Source organism: Pipistrellus hanaki (assembly GCF_964339955.1).
Source record: "Pipistrellus hanaki genome assembly, chromosome: X".
NCBI classification, from domain to species: domain Eukaryota; kingdom Metazoa; phylum Chordata; class Mammalia; order Chiroptera; family Vespertilionidae; genus Pipistrellus; species Pipistrellus hanaki.
The window spans coordinates 7,943,669-7,960,799 of NC_140524.1; the positions used below are offsets into that span (position 1 = coordinate 7,943,669).

The 17,131-nt window shown below is 43.6% G+C and overlaps 1 protein-coding gene across 6 annotated transcripts in view; it reads right to left on the bottom strand.

Moving 5' to 3' along the window:
• The window catches only part of FAM120C (family with sequence similarity 120 member C), a 65,545-nt gene that overhangs the window by 10,208 nt on the left and 38,206 nt on the right, over window positions 1-17,131 (bottom strand). For 4 of the 6 annotated variants that reach the window (XR_014793784.1, XR_014793785.1, XR_014793786.1 and 1 more), the window contains exons 11-15: window positions 14,444-14,558; window positions 8,437-8,646; window positions 6,852-7,053; window positions 3,992-4,127; window positions 3,231-3,288 (exon numbers count right to left, since the gene is read on the bottom strand). Coding sequence is in view for 3 of the 6 variants with exons in the window: in XM_084871026.1 (XP_084727152.1) it covers window positions 3,231-3,288; window positions 3,992-4,127; window positions 6,852-7,053; window positions 8,437-8,646; window positions 14,444-14,558 (721 nt within the window). In the remaining 3 variants the exon portion in view is untranslated. Of the gene's footprint in view, window positions 1-434; window positions 749-3,230; window positions 3,289-3,991; window positions 4,128-6,851; window positions 7,054-8,436; window positions 8,647-14,443; window positions 14,559-17,131 lie in introns of those variants that run through there. The other 2 variants (XM_084871027.1, XM_084871029.1) reach the window with 2 other exon arrangements.

Here is a 17,131-nt window from a genome sequence, read left to right on the forward strand (position 1 = left end):
GGCAACAAAGAGAGAGAATGCTTTTTTGATTCTGGCAAAATCAGTATCTAGAATTTGTACAATTTTAAAACATAAAGAGGCCCCCAAGAAGGCCAATGTTGCTAAGGATGAGAAAGAAACCGGTCACAGGCAATGGGAGGGAGAGAATCTGTTGGTGATGTGGGTAAAGGAAAAGCAGGCAGGCTGGGACAGCACTTCGGAGGCAGTGTCACGTGACAAGCAAAGATGCTGCATGCTGACCCGCAGGACAGCCCTGGACCAAATGCTGACAGTGATTCCTGTAAGGCTAGTGTGGGTGGTTCGATAAACTTAACAAGTGTTTATTTACACCTTTAACAGTACATTGGACATGCACTGTATGTAAGAAAGGTTACAGCAGAATCATTTGGGAGTCTGGAATGGATTAATTCAATTTACATTCTTTGTTTTAAAAAATATATTTTATTGATTTTTTTACAGAGGAAGGGAGAAGGATGGAGAGCCAGAAACATCGATCAGCTGTCTCCTGCACGCCCGCAGCCAAGGTACATGCCCTTGATTGGAATTGAACCTGGGACCCTTGAGTCTGCAGGCCAATGCTTTATCCACTGAGCCAAACCAGCCAGGGCAATTTACATTATTTCTAATGGGAAAAAATGATTCGGTTTTCAAACAAATCACTTCTTGAACAGCTTTCCGGAAGGAATTAAGTTCGAGAACTGAGGTCTCACTGTAGCAAAATATCCATAAAATGAATGGTATTAGCCACCTGTGGGTGGGAGCCAACAAAGAAAGCAAACCATTACAAATAAGTGACTTAAGAATTTGAAAACACAAAAAATTCCAGTGGCCTAGGAATACTCTCAAGAAGACAGGTCTATAATGTAAGCAGACTGAATAAGATTGAACAATAAGTTATACTGAGTGGCCAGTATATTATGATCTCTGAACGCAAAATAATCGGGCCTCTAATATGTGTGTGTGCACGCAGAGGCCCGGTGCACAAATTCGTACATGAGTGGGGTCCGGCCAGCCTGGCCAGGGGGAGGGGACATGGGCAGTTGGCCAGCCTGCCTGCTGGTCGAACTCCTGGTCGAGGGGATAATATGCATATGAGCCTTTTATTCTATAGGATATACATTGAGTGGCCAGATTATCATGCGTTCAGAGATCATCATCATCTGGCCACTCCGTGTATAATACTCTATAGAAAGGGTGACTGAACAGACAAAGGAGAGGTAGCAAAGCAAGCAGCAGCAGCTCTGCCCAGGGAAGATGCCTCACCTAAAAACAAGGCCATTCAGAGGGCTTCCTGAGTCTGGCTACTTCTAGAGTAGATAACTGCCCCCAGCAATCTTAGTCAAGAGAAACTTAGTGTGACCTAGTACCCCTTGTCTTCCCCGTTTTCTCATGTGTGAAACAGAATAATAGTATCTATCTGATAGGTTCCTGTAAGGGTTCAATGAAGCACTCATTGTAAGTACTAGATATGTGGTGGCTAGCACTGTGAGAACTCATTAAACGCCAGCTACTTTTGTCGTTCTGATTTCAGGTCCTCAAGCACACTTCTTTTAAAAAATATTTTAAAATTTTATTTTAGAGAGAGAGGAAGAGAAAGATAGAAATGTCAATGACAGAAAACCATTGATTGGGTGCCTCTTGCACACCCCCTACTGGGGATCGAGCCTGCAACCCAGGCATGTGCCCTGACTGGGAATTGAACCAGCGACCTTTTGGTTCATGGGCTGATGCTCAACCATTGAGCCATGCCATCCAGGGCCCACATACTATTTCTGTGATCTTCATTAATGTGAGTCAAGCACTGCAAAATGGACTCCCTGATATTGTAGCAAAAATGGGGTTTTTTTTAGACTATATAGCCAATGATCAGATCCTGAACCACAGCTACCTCTCCTTTGTTCAGTCACCCTTTTTATAGACTATTGTACACAGAGTGGCCAGATTATGATGATCTCTGAACGCATGATAATCTGGCCACTCAATGTATACCCTATCTAATAAAAAGCTCATATGCAAATTGACCCCTCAACCAGGAGTTTGACCAGCAGGCAGGCTGGCCAACTGCCCATGTCCCCTCCCCCTGGCCAGGCTTGCTGGACCCACTCATGCACAAATTCATACACTGGGCCTCTAATATACATTAGAGGCCCGGTGTAGAGGCCCAGTGCATGAATTCGCGTGCGCGCACACACACACACACACACACACACACACACACAATGAGAAAACATCAGACAATGGGGGTGAACATGGGGGTGAACATGGATACACTGAGGGTTGGCTGTATACCAGAGAGCTCATTTGAGATTGAGGACTGGCGATAAAGTGGCCTTGCATATGCTTTAGTCAGTGACCCTTGTGAGGATCAGACACTGCATGTAAAATGTTTAGTAGAGGGTGTGGTAGGAAGTATGCACTCAAGAAATGGGAGCTGTTGCCCAGCCCTTGTGGCTGAGTGGCTAAGCGTCATACTATGAACGAGGAGGTTGCGTTTCAATTCTTGGTCGGGGCACATGCCTAGGTTGTGGGCTCAATCAATGATTCCCTCACATCATTGATGTTTGTATCTCTCTCTCTCCCTCTCCCTTCCTCTCTGAAATCAATAAAATATATATTATATATATAATTGACTTTTTACAGAGAGAAAGGGAGAGGGAGAGTGAGTTAGAAACATCGATGAGAGATAAACATCAATCAGCTGCCTCCTGCACACCACCTACTGGGGATGTGCCTGCAACCAAGATACATGCCCTTGACCCTTGAGTCCATAGGCTGACGCTCTATTCACTGAGCCAAACCGGTTAGGGCTCAACAATATATTTTTTTAAAAAAAGAATGAGCAGAATGGTTCCTGCTCCTCCTCCCCTTGCATATTCAGCAAAGGCCAAAGTCCAGTTTCCTAAGCACCCCTGGTAGCCCTCGAGGAGCTCAGGCATACTGCTAGCAATCCTAATGTTACCTTCCCTCTGGTCCCCCACTCTGGCAGCACATATTACGGTACTTAAAGGTCTTCGGGAGAATACACCTGGTTTCTGCCTCGTGGCCTCGCTCAGTGACAAGGATGACACCTGCAGCCCTGTGGAAACAGCCTCACTACACAGCTAGAGAGCAAGGCAATGGCATCAAATGCCAGAAGCTGTGAAAGGTCCCAGGTTTCGGACCTCTTGCTATTTCGCTGAAAAGGTAAGAGGTATCAAACAGAAGCAAAGTAATCTCAAAAAGGTACTTACTTGTTTATTTCCTTTTTTAGATCCTTTGAATCCTCTCCCAGTCTGTTCTTTTCCATGCCTTTAGAAAGGGGGGGGGGGGGGGGGAGTGATCATGAGAAACACAGAAAGCCCATACCCCCGTTTTCACTTAGTTGACAACTCCTTTCCTTTCAGAAGTTTGACCCTTATAAGTTAGATGCCCCTCCTCCGTGCTCACACTGTAATCTCTATCGCTTTCATTTCTGTTATACCAAATTACTCTGGGTCCTCCTCTAGGGGCAACGCTTTTTCATCAAGGCGGGGCATTTAGTATATGTTCCTGAACTAAACTGAAAACTGGCTTTAAAATTGGAAAGATAAAAAAAAAAAAGGTAAAAAACAAACAAACAAACAAACAAACAAATAAATAAATAAAAATGGAAAGGTACTGCCAAAACCAGTATTGCTCAATGGATAGAGCGTTGGCCTGCGGACTGAAAGGTCCCGGGTTCGATTCTGGTCAAAGGCATGTACCTTGGTGCCAGGCACATCCCCAGTAGTGGGTGTGCAAGAGGCAGCTGATAGACGTTTCTCTCTCATTGATGTTTCTAGCACTCTCTCTTTCTCCCTTCCTCTCTGTAAAAAAAAATAAATAAATAAAATAAAATAAAATAAAATACATATTTTTAAAAATGGAAAGGTACTTAATGCCCCTTACCTTATTAGAAGGATTCAATAGCCGGGCACTTCCCTAAGGGTCCCCTGACTGACACTAGCTCATACCAACCTATTCGAATACATACCCCTTTCCTGGCCCACCGACAGAAACCACTTGCATGCCGAAGCCTCGGCCCCTGGAGGGTCTGCTGCCCGCCCACTGGCCCACAACCATGCCAGCAATCTCCAGTTTTCCTCCTTGGGGCGGGATTGGATGGAGACCTAGAGAGAGAGGGAAAATGGCAGTAAGGAGCGGTAAGTACAAGGTAGCTTAGATAAGACATGTAACAGAAGATCCTACAGCCCACCTACTCGGCTTATTTCCATTTCCCTGTGATAAGCACTCCATGGTAACAATAAAGGGTCAGGGTTGAAGAACTGTACACATCCACTTACCAAGTGGGCTGTGGATGATACTTTTTTTTTCAACTACACAGCCTGGCAAATAGCAGGCATTCAATATTTATTGAGGGAATGGATGTCTTATAATCTGATTACAGGAGCATTGTAGGCCAAAAGCACTTTTGATTTGGATATGTATCATTATTCCCTGGAGGATTAGCCAAGCAACCAAATGAAGCTGGAAATAATGAAACGAAACTAAAAGTAATTTATCACTAAAAAGTAAGAATAGCAACAGTTGACAACCAGACCAAATTCAAGACAAGATAGCATATCTTCTTAAAACCTTAGTAAACCTTAAATTTTAGTTTATTGAGCCTAGCCGGTATGGCTCAGTGGTTGAGTCCACTTATGAACCAGGAGGTCACAGTTCAATTCTAGTCAGAGCCCAAGCCCAGGTTGCAGGCTCAATCCCCAGTAGGGGGCATGCAGGAGGAAGCCAATCAATGATTCTCTCTCATCACTGATGTTTCTATCTGTTTCTCCCTCTCCCTTCCTCTCTGAAATCAATAAAAAAAATATTTTAAAAAATGTTTAATTCATGGATAAAACCCAAATATTAATAACTCTTCTCTCATTTAGCAGGTTATTAGTAAAGAGCCCTTCATTTACATAAAAGTGGGATTCTAAGGGACTAGGTAGTCCTAAGAGGGCAGGAAAACTTGCATTTGGGGGATCTTGTAGCCCTTCGGGGGCAGGAGACTCCCCATGAACCACTGTGACTGGAGTCTAAGCATCACTGTAACCTGGGGCAATGGTGCAGAACTCCCGAGAACCTGACCTCAACTCTGTCTTCTGAGACACAATCAAATCAATAGGCAAAGAACGAGGGATCAGAGCCATAGTGTCACCTTCAAAGGTTGAGATGAGTGGGTGCCTCCCTGGATTCTAAGATTTGATCACTACCTCACTGAACAGGGAGTTAGTTACCAGAGCAGATATCACACTGCTCAGCTAAGCAGAGCATTAAGCTAAACAGCCACATTGAATTCTGTGACCCCCAATTTAACAAACTTCAACTTACAGTTTTATTTTTACTATATATTTAATGATTTCAGAAAGGAAGGATGAGGGAGAGAGAAATAGAAACATTAATGAGAGAGAATCATTGATCGGCACCTGGGCGTGTGCCCTGACAGGGAACTGATCCGTGACTTCCTGGTTCATAGGTCGATGTTCAACCACTGAGCAGCACTGGCCAGGCTTCAGCTTTACTTTTAAAATAACGAGCAACAGACAACAAATACTTTCAACCACAGCAATGACTTCCCACCTGATCATATAATCTCCATATTTCATGTTAAAATGTCCCCATGAAAATACCCTGTTTTACCAGGGGACAGCTTGGTTACATTATCAGGATCAGCTTTCTGAGCTACGTAATAGCATGACAGACTATTCATCGTTAAGCTGCAGCTCAGGTGTCAGCATAACTTAATAATTTATACATGTGCATGGGTGTGGGCGTGTTTCCCCCGCTAAACTGCTACCCGGAGGGCATGGTTGGTAACTGACTTCGCTCTGTGCTTCTGGGAATGTATCAGATCACACCCCGCCCCCCCGAGTGGAAATGGGTACATCATGCTACGGTCACCTGCCGACGATGGTCACTTACTCTTACTTGTCACCGCTCTGCCTGTAAGCTGCTTGTCTATCTGCCAAATGAGGACTGAGAGATCAAACCAGCAACCATGAAGAGCCCACTCACATGAGTTACAGTTCTCAAAGGTAATTAGGTGGCTCCTGGTTTCTGCACCAGCTACTTCAGGAGTTTGGTTGGGGAGAGTCGAATTCTTTGGGATCAGCGACCTCTATGGAGAGTGGTCTGGGAAGTCAGGGGACTTGCTTCCCAGCTACAGCCCTCTAACTCTCCCCTTTCTATTTTTCTCTCCCCTTCCTATTGTTAAAAGTATTACATATGCTCTATCTTTTAAAAAATATATATATATAGTCGGTATGGCTCAATGGATAGAGCGTCAGTCTGCGGACTGAAGGGTCCCAGGTTTGATTCCGGTCAAGGGCATGTGCCTTGGTTGTGGGCACATTCCCGGTGGGGGGTGTGCAGGAGGCAGCTGGTCGATGTTTCTTATCGATGTTTCTGGCTAACCCTCTCCCTTCCTCTCTGTAAAAAATCAGTAAAATAGATTTTAAAAATAAATAAATAAATAATTTTTAAATTTATTTTAGAAAGGAAGGGAGAGGTAGAGAGGTATAGAAACATCAATGATGAAAGGAGATAATGGACTGGCAGCTTCCTGCACGCCCCCTATTGGGGATCAAGTCCACAACCCAGGCATGTGCCCTCACCAGGAATCGAACCATAACCTCCTGGTTTATAGGTCGATGCTCATCCACTGAGCCATGCTGGCTGAGTGACAGCCCTCTATCTTAATAAGCTCCTTTTCAAACGACCACAACACAGCACAGATGGTACATGAGATAAGACGTATGTGCACTGCTAATTCTGTAACTGGCAATAATTACTGCGTTGGCCATTGTGAAAACAGGTTGAGGATATCAAATGCCTTGTTCTTAGGTGCTGACCTGCAAAGCCCCGGCTCCTCCCGTGAGGCGGAGGTGGCATTGAGCCCATGGCTCGCGGATAAAATGGAACAGGATAGAGAGGCGGCATCATGGGAGTCACAAAAGTTGGTGACGGGAGCAGAGCAGAAGGCGGTGGGTAGTTGATGTTGACTCCTTCAAGGATGCTCTGTCTCATCTTCTCCACTTTGCTTGCCAGCTCGGCCTTCAAACGGGGAACAGAATAATAATTAGCAGCTGCCATTCTTTGAACGTCTCTGTTTCGAACACAGTATTTATTGGGTGCTCTAGCTACAGTCTCATAAGTCTATTCCCATCAAGGGGATCAAGGCCTGGAGTAAAATGGCCAAGGTGACACCCTCAGAAAAGCCCCAGTTCTCACAGGACACCGCACTGCCATCAGACTAGTTCTGGTTGAGGATGTGTGAGGCACATTGATTAGGTCAAGAAAGACAAATACAATAATAAGTATTCAATGATGGTCCATTGCAGGGCAAGCGGGAGGTAACAGAATTAGGTAAGAGAGAGAACCAAACCCTGACATATTCAACACAAAGCATTTCACCCTTCTCCTCCATCCCCAGGATCAAATACCCTGACCTGTCGAGGGGAAGTCCCTGACTCTAGCCCAGAGCCTGACGAACTGACTCTGAAAAGGACCCTGTGATAAATATTTGAGGCTCTGAGGGCCATATGGTCTGTTACAAACATCCACCTCCACCATACATGAATGAACATGGATGTGCTCCGATAGAACTTTATAAAATAAAAACTCCAATTTTGGAATTTGGGGTACTTTGCTGACCCCTGCTCTAGTCCTTGAGCTCAAGGCCCTTCCACCCCCTTAATGGATAAGGAGCAATTAGGGTCCCTTTCCCTGCCTCTCCTCACCTTTCCCAAAATTTCATTGTAAAAAAAAAAAAAAAAAACCCTCTTCTTCTACTCTGTTGCTTCATTACCCTCTTCTATTTCTAAACATAGTTCCTTTACAAAAATATTACCACTTGTAAAAGTGACTTAGTTTTTGTAAATAATAAGGAAGATGACATTCTAAGAATTACAGGAAAGACATAGTATATTTGAGGATTCCATGGGGGAAAATACTCAGGATAAGAAAAGTAATATGAAAAAGTGAAGTTCATAAGAAAAAAGCTTTCCGCCGAAGCCGGTTTGGCTCAATGGATAGAGTGTCGGCCTGCGGACTGTAAGGTCCCAGGTTCGATTCCAGTCAGGGGCACATACCTTGGTTGCGGGCACATCCCCAGTGGGGGTGTGCAGGAGGCAGCTGATCGATGTTTCTCTCTCATTGATGTTTCTAACTCTCTATCCCTCTCTCTTCCTCTCTGTAAAAAATCAATAAAATATATTTTTTTAAAAAGAAAGAAAAAAGCTTTCCAGCATATGATTCCGTAACATGCACATCGGACTCTGGGCCTTTGGGACTAACACTGACCAAGTTAGGTCAAGGTCAGACACATTCTGCCACTTCTGCTGCCTCTCTCCCGGGTCTCTGTGCTGCTCCTGCCCCGCCCATTCATCCCACAGCAGATCAGCGAAGATTCTGAGCAGCTGCCCGCCGTGCCGGTACCTGGCCGTCACAGAGCTCCACCAGGGACACTCGGTCTCGGCCCGCTTTGATGAGCTTGCTCTGGAACAGCTTGCCGTCAAAGTAAATCCAGGGGCAGCAGTGCTCCCAGGGGACGGGCTGGCCACAGGCGTCATTAGCAAACAGAGCTGTGTCCACCCCGCTCATGAAGAGGGCAGCAAGCTGGATCCCGCGGGCGTCCAGTTTCTCAATCTGAAACCACCACAAAGGAAAACAAACCCATTAGGAAGTCATGCTATTGGCTATATTGAATCTTATTCCTGTTATGCTGATTGTTCCAGTTAAATCTGAACATGTGATCTTTCAATACAGACATCAGACTGCACAGGCAGCTTCTATCCACATCTTTCCCTGAGACGGTTTGAAAGGCACTCACCACCACCACCTCCACAACAACAAAAAGACATCAGCTTTGAAACTTTAAAAAGAACCAACTTGATATACCATGTTCTTCTGCTTGTCAAATTAGAAAAAATTAAAAAAAAACTAAAGACCAAAATATGTCAGTGCAATATGTCAATTATATCTCAACTAGAGGCCCAGTGCGTGAAATTTGTGCACAAGGTGTGTGTGTGTGTGTGTGTGTGTGTGTGTCCCTCAGCCCAGCCTGCAACCTCTCCAATCTGGGACCCCTTGAGGGCAGTCGAACATTCCTCTCACAATCCAGGACTGCTGGCTCCCAACCACTTGCCTGCCTGACTGCCTTATTGCCCCCTAACTGCTTCTGCCTGCCAGCCTGATCACCCCCTAATCACTCCCCTGCCAGCCTGATCAATGCCTAACTGCTCTTCTGCCAGCCCAATTGCTCCTAACTGTCCTTCCTTGCTGGCCTGGTCACCCCTAACTGCCCTTCCCTGCTGGACTGGTTACCCCTAACTGCCCTCCCCTGCTGGCCATCTTGTGTCCACATGGGGGCGGCCATCTTGTGTTTTGGAGTGATGGTCAATTTGCATATTATGTACTCTTTTATTAGATAGGATGAAACTAAAATAAAAGGATGGAAGGCAGATGCTTATTCAGAGACAAAAAGGGAACACCAGCATCAGTCTGCTGATAAGCATGTAGTGAAATAAATGGGCATGCTCATAAAGAACTGATAAGGAAGGGATATGACAATTAAGCAATATGTATAAAAAACTTTGAAAATCTTCACATTTTTTGATTCAGAAATTCTACTTTTATGAATCTATTCTAAGAAAGTAAGGAAGTGAGTAAAGCACTGTGCATAAAAATGTTAATTGTAATATTACAAAAATTGGGAAAACTGGAAACCAAACAGCCAACACTATCATAATTAAATGATACATCTATATAAAATATTATTTATTAAAATTTTTGAGACATAAAACATATGCAATATTAAGTAAATATATATGCATATATATGTATATATATATATATATATACTTTTTTTTTTTTTTTTACATAAACAGATCTCCACTATGTAAAAAAATGCATGACAAAAGACTGAAAGACATGGATCAGTGGTTGCAGGGGTCTTCAAACTACGGCCCGCGGGCCACATGCGGCCCGCAGAGGAGTCTGATCCGGCCCACCAGGTTTTTTGGGCAGTGAGCGCAGCCGAGGTGTTACAGTAGGAATTAGTAGTTCATATAGTCCGGCCCTCCAGCTCTCTGAGGGACCGTGATCTGGCCCCCACTTTAAAAAGTTTGAGGACCCCTGGGTTAGAGTGTGGGCCCATGCACCAAAGGGTAGTGGGTTCGATTCCTGGTCAAGGGCATGTATCTCAGTTGTAGGTTTGATCCCCGACTTCAGTCAGGATACATGTAGGAGGCAACCAATTCTTGTGTCTCTCTCACATTGATGTCTCTCTCTCCCTCTCCCTCTCTCTCTCTCTCTCTCTCTCTCTCTCTCTCTCTCTCTCTCTCTTTCTCTCTCTCTCTCTTTCCCCCTCTCTCTCTCCCTCCTTCCTTTCTTTCTACTCTCTCTAAAAAAGCAATGGGAAAAATATATCATCAGGTGAGGATTAACAACAACAACAAAACACACACACTGGAGGAGAATCCAAGATGGCTGCTCGGGTAGGCAACTAGCCGCAGCCGCACACAACAATTTTAATAAAATACAACTAAAATATAAAATGGACATTACCCAGAACTACAGGAAAGTCGACTGACTGGAAATCCTACAACAAGAAGCAAGGAGAAAACCAGAAGGAAGCACGGAGAAGCTGTAAAAGCCCAAGGTACGGAGACACGCGGCGCGCGGAGAGGACGGAGCCGGAGAGGAGGGAGGCCGAGTGCCTGGCGGGCGTTCCCTAGCGGAAAGGAGATAAAACTCCGACTGTGCTGGGCCCCCGACTGCTCTGAACCCCCGTTCTGGGCCAGACCCCGGAGACTCAGGCTCAGCCATAGGGAGCTGGGCTGTAGGTCGGAGCCCCGGGGTAGCGGAGAAAGGAGGTCCCGGAGGCGCGCACACTGCCCCCAGAGAAGGGACGGCCGGCTGTGCCGCGGGATTGCCCCGACGGGAAGGAGACTGGGGCTCCAGACTGCTCTGAACGCCACCTCCAACTCCACTTCCAACTGAACTGAACCCCAATACCGGGCTCATTGTGGGAGAGCATAGACTGTTTGGCAGCAGGCGAAAATCGAGGGCACCTTTCTCTCAGAGGCGCCGGCAGCGAGCACTGAAGGACCCGCATAGGGCGGGGCTGACGGAAGCCAAAGCTGCAGGCTCCACCCTGAAACCCCGTCCCATCTGTAACTGCGAAATGCGACAACAAAATAGATCACAAACGAAAGAAATGGAGGACAAAAAGCGTCTGGATATAGAGTTCAAATCTACGCTTATAAGGTTTTTCAAGAATTTCCTAGAAAAGATGGATAAGGCCTAGGAGGATATGAAAAGAGACCATCAAGAAATGATAAGGGAACAACAAGAAATAAAGAATACATTGTCTGAAATAAAAAATATTCTACAGAGTCCTAAAAACAGAAGGGAAGATCGCAAGAATCAAGTCAAAGATTTGGAACATAAAGAGCCAGAAGACACTCCTCCACAGAAGCTAGAAGGCAAGAGAATCCAGAAAATTGAAGATAATGTAAGAAACCTCTGGGACAACTTCAAGCGAACCAACATCAGAATTATGGGGGTTCCAGAAGATGAGAGAGAGCAAGATATCGAAAACATACTGAAAGAAATAGTGACAGAAAACTTCCCCCACCTGGTGAAAGAATTTGACTTACAAGTCCAGGAAGTGCACAGAACTCCAAACAAAAGGAATCCAAGGAGGACCACACCGAGACACATCATTATTAAAATTCCAAGAGCAAAAGATAAAGAGAGAATATTAAAAGAAGCAAGAGCAAAGAAGGTAGTAACTTATAAAGGAGCACCTATACGATTGTCAGCTGACTTCTCAACAGAAACCATGCAGGCCAGAAGGGAATGGCAAGAAATATTCAAGGTGATGAATAGCAAGAACCTACAGCCAAAAATAAGCTACCCAGCGAAGCTATCACTCAGAATCGAAGGCCAGATAAAGAGCTTCACTAATAAAAAAAAAGCTAAAGGAGTTCATCACCACCAAACCAGAATTATATGAATTGCTGAAGGGGGTTCTTTCAGAAGAGAAAGTAAACAAAGATAAAAATTATGAACAACAAATACGTAATTATCAACAAGTGAATCTAAAAACCAAGGAAATTAAAAAAATCTGATGAACAATATTAACTGTTGAATATAATAGAATCAGAGGTATGGAAGGGGAGTGAACTGACGATTCTTGGGGAAAAGGGGAGAGGGGGGCGTGGGAAGAGACTGAACATAAACTGTGCACCTATGGATGAGGACAATGGGGAGAGGGGAAAGGGCAGAGGGTGGGGTGGGAACCTTGTGGAGGAGAGCAATGGTGGGGGGGGGGGAAGGAACATTTGTAATAATATGAAAAATAAAAACTTATTTAAAAAAAAATAAATAAAAAAAAATAAAAATAAATAAATAAATAAAAAGCAGCTCAATGAACTCAAAAAAACAAACAAACAAACAAAAAAAACCACACACACTGCAAGAAACTACCAACATTTTCAGTGGTTACCTCAAGTTGGTGTGCTAGATGGCTTGAAAAGGAAAAGGGGACATACTTGAAGGTCCCTCCTAGGTGTGGTCTGGAGTCGGTGACTGCTACAGGACCAAGCAGTATTACATTTGTAATAACAGGGAACCATGCCCTGTTTGTCTTAGTGCTTCCTCTTTCCCTTAGTTGACCTCACATTAAGATTTTGCAAGTCTCATTGGACTTGATCTTCTTCTAGTTTATCCTGGGTCCTCAAAAGTCCATGGCTACTGGAAGTTGGGAGAGGGGTGTCCTGCATTAATAGCTAACATTTAGTGAGCACTCAAGGCAGTGTTCTAAGTGTTTTGCATCTATTCTTTCTTTTAAATATATTTTTATTGATTTCAGAGAGGAAGGGAGAGGGAGAGAGAGATAGAAACATCAATGACGAGAGAGAATCATTGATCGGCTGCCTCTTGCACGCCCCCTACTGGGGATCCAGCCCGCAAGCCAAGTCATGTGCCCTTGGCCAGAATTGAACCTGGGACCCTTCAGTCCACAGGCTGATGCTCTACCCACTGAGCAAAATCAGGTAGGGCATGCATCTATTCTTTTATTTAATATCCTCAACCCTAAAAGAAAGGAAACTAAAGCTAGAGAGGTTAAGTAACCTGCCCAAGGTCACACAGCTACCTTCTAGCCTACCTTCATTACAGGGTGGATTTATTTTCTTATGCTTTTCTAGACTTCTCTCTAACACCCAATAAGTATTCTTAAAAAGGAGGGTGTCCATCAGTGGGCGAATGGATAAAGAAGATGTGGTAGGTACCCAAAGGAATATTCAGCCTCAAGAAAGAAGGAAATTCTGTCATTTGCGACAGCATGGAGGGACCTTGAGGGTATTATACTATAGGAAATAAGTCAGACAGAGGAAGACAAATACTACATGATCTCATTTATATGTGGAATCTAAAACAAACAAAAACCCAACGAAAGTCATAGAAAAAAAGATCAGGTTTGATATTATCAGAGGTGGGAGTGGATAAAAGTGGTCAGAGGCAAAAACTTCCAGTTGTAAGGTAAATAATAGTAGGCATGTAATGTACAGCAGGATGACTATAGCTAACACTGCTGTATGATGTTTAGGAAAGTTAGGAGAGTCAATCTTAAGGGTTCTCACCGTAAGGAAAAAATTGCAGAGGGTGGACAAAAGTAGGTTTGCGCTTATGAGTACGTGAAATACAGTTTATTTTTATGTTATTCTTTTCCATATGAAGAACTATAAGCCTACTTTTGCCCTGTATATATAGTATTTGTATGAGATGACAGATGTTAGCTAAACTTATTGTGGTAATCATTCCATGATGTATATACCATTTGTGCTGTATCACCTAAACTTATATAGTGCTATGTATCAATTACATCTCAATAAAACTAGAATAAAAGGATGGAAGGTGGATATTTATTCAGAGACAAAAAGGAGACACCAGGATCAGTCTCTGAAGTGTATCTTAAAGAGTCAGAAACTTTATCATGGTCTATGGGCCACAACTTATTAGTCTTGTATAATTTCCATCTTTTTTGTCCATCCTCACCCATCAGCATGGAGACAGTGTACCTCTTTCATTTAAAAAAAATATAATTTTTATTAATTTCAGAGAGGGAGAAGGAGACAGAAACATCGGTGATGAGAGAGAATCATTGATGGGCTGCCTCCTGCACACCTCACACAGGGCATGGAGCCCACAACACGGGCATGTGCCCTGACCGGGAATTGAACCATGGCCTCCTGGTTCATAGGTCAATGTTCAACCACCGACCACACTGGCTGTGCTACAGGCACCTCTTGATTTTATTACTAGACATATTTGGCTACTGTAAATAAAACATCTACCTATAGAATTTACTCTTCTCCCCAGCTCCAGGAAAAAAAAAAAAAAAGAAGAAAATTTAAACAAGAATAGATCAAATCACCTTGAGTTCTTGAAGTTGATCTGGTTCATAAAGCTGGGAAGATACAGCTTGGGCAAGGAAGGTGTCCAGCTCATGGCGATGCAGGACTCGACCGCCTGGCCACTGAACCATGTACCTAGAAAATAAAAGCATCACTATTAAGTCATAAAAGCTCATTTAAGCGAAGATACTGATCAGGGGCCAGATCCTAGGCTCGGTTTTGGTGATTCTAATGAAATAAAGTAAAATAGCCGAAACCGGTTTGGCTCAGTGGTAGAGCGTCGGTCTGTGGACTGAAAGGTCCCAGGTTCAATTCCAGTCAGGGGCATGTACATTGGTTGCAGGCACATCCCTGGTAGGGGGTGTGCAAGAGGCAGCTGGTTGGTGTCTCTCTCTCATCGACGTTTCTAGCTCTCTATCTCTCTCCCTTCCTCTCTGTAAAAAAATCAATAAAAATATATTTAAAAAAAAAAGAAATAAAGTAAAATATAGGACAGTGTGTTAAGTACCAAGATGGAAGAATCCACAGGGAGCTATAAGAGCACAGAAGAGGGAAACGGCTTGAGGCATACTTATTTTTATTTTTAAAATCCCTTTCTTGTCTCAGGATCAGTTAAATTCCTGCTTGATTTTTATTCTTTTTATCTTTTATAAAAAACATTTATCTCATAGGTTGATGTTCAACAACTGAGCCACACCAGCTGGGCCATTTTATCTTTTAAAAAGCATAGGAATTGGGAGCTGGAGAGAATTGGGTTCAAACTCTTTCACTACCCCTTACTAGCTACGCAACCTTTGAACCTTTATTTCCTCATCTATAAACAGAGAAAAATAATACTTACTTTTAGCGCTATTATGAGGATTTAGTGGTATCACAAACAAAAGGCTGACTTAGCATATTGCCAGATACATATATGTAACATTATAAAACCTGTTCTTGATTTTCCAAACATTGATTACCGCCTCGTGCTTTAACAATGAGCTTATACAGGGTACTGATTTATGCAGGTCAGTTTCCCCTGCGATAAATGACTCCAGATGATGCCTCCTCTTTTTCGGTTCTTAAGTCTTTAGTCACCTCTGTTACAATTGGCTACCTCCGATTTGTTGTACCCTGGGTAATCAGATGACCAAATTGTGAGAAATGTGTCTAAATTAAGAATAAATAGGTTGAGCAGGAGGCTCAGGTTGTCTTCAGCAGAAGCAAACAGAAAGGATTAGACTATTAGAACATAGACTAACTGATAGTTCCTAGTTGTCCATCAACAATTTTTACTCATTTTCATGTTCCTGGATGTGCTTAAAAAAACAACAAAAACAACCAGAAAACTGCCCAGCCAGTGTGGCTCTGTGACTGAGCACTGACCTATGAACCAGGAGGTCACAATTCGATTCCTGGGATGGGCACATGCCCGGATTGCAGGCTTGATCCCCAGTAGGGGATGTGCAGGGGGCAGCCCATCAATGATTCTCTCTCTTCACTGATACTTCTCTCTCTCTCTCCTTCTCCCTTCATTTCTCTGAAAGAAATAAAAATATATTACAAAAAAGGGAGGGGGGGCATTCTACTTTATTTATTTATTTATTTATAATATATTTTATTGGTTTTTTACAGAGAGGAAGGGAGAGAGATAGAGAGCTAGAAACGCTGATGAGAGAGAAACATCGACCAGCTGCCTCTTGCACACCCCCTACTGGGGATGTGTCTGCAACCAAGGTACATGCCCTTGACCGGAATCGAACCTGGGACCTTTCAGTCCGCAGACCGACGCTCTACCACTGAGCCAAACCGGTTTCGGTGGGGGGCATTCTACTTTAAAAACAAAACCCAGATAATCAAATAAATGGGAAAATGAACTACTACTTATACTTTTAAGAGAAAATATAAACAACACATGTAATTCCAGAGTTGATATGAGACAATACAGGGCTGTAGCCCAGGAATATATTAGAAAGTAGGAGGTAAATCTTATCTATTATTCTTTGTTTTAAATATATAATTTTTTTTTTTTAAATATATTTATTGATTTTGTACAGAGAGGAAGGGAGAGAGATAGAGAGTTAGAAACATCGATGAGAGAGAGTCATCGATCAGTTGCCTCTTGCACACCCCCTACTGGGGATATGCCCGCAACCAAGGTACATGCCCTTGACCGGAATCGAACCCGGGTCCCTTCAGTCCCCAAGCCGACGCTCTATCCATTGAGCTAAACCGGTCCCGGCTAAATATATAATTTTTCTTAATTTCAGAGAGAAAGGGAGAGGAAGAGAAAGACACATCAACGATGATAGAGAATCAGTTATTGGCTGCCTCCTATACACCTCACACTAGGGATTTAGCCTGCAACCTAGGCATGTGCCCTGACCTGGAATTGAACCTTGATCTCCTGGTTCATAGGCTGACACTCAACCCCTGAGCCATGCCAGCAGGGCCCATTTATTATTCTTAATGGAAAGACTTCTTTTTTCTTTTTTAAAATATATTTTTATTGATTTCAGAGAGGAAGGGAGAGGGGAAAGATAGAGACAGAAACATCAATGATGAGAAAGAATCATTGACCGGCTGTCTCCTGCATGCCTCCCATTGGGGATTGAGCCCGTAATTCAGTGCCCTTGACCAGAACTGAACCTGGGACCCTTCAGGCCACAGGTGAACGCTCTATCCACTAAGCCAAACCAGCCAGGGCAATGGAAAGACTTCTTAAGTCA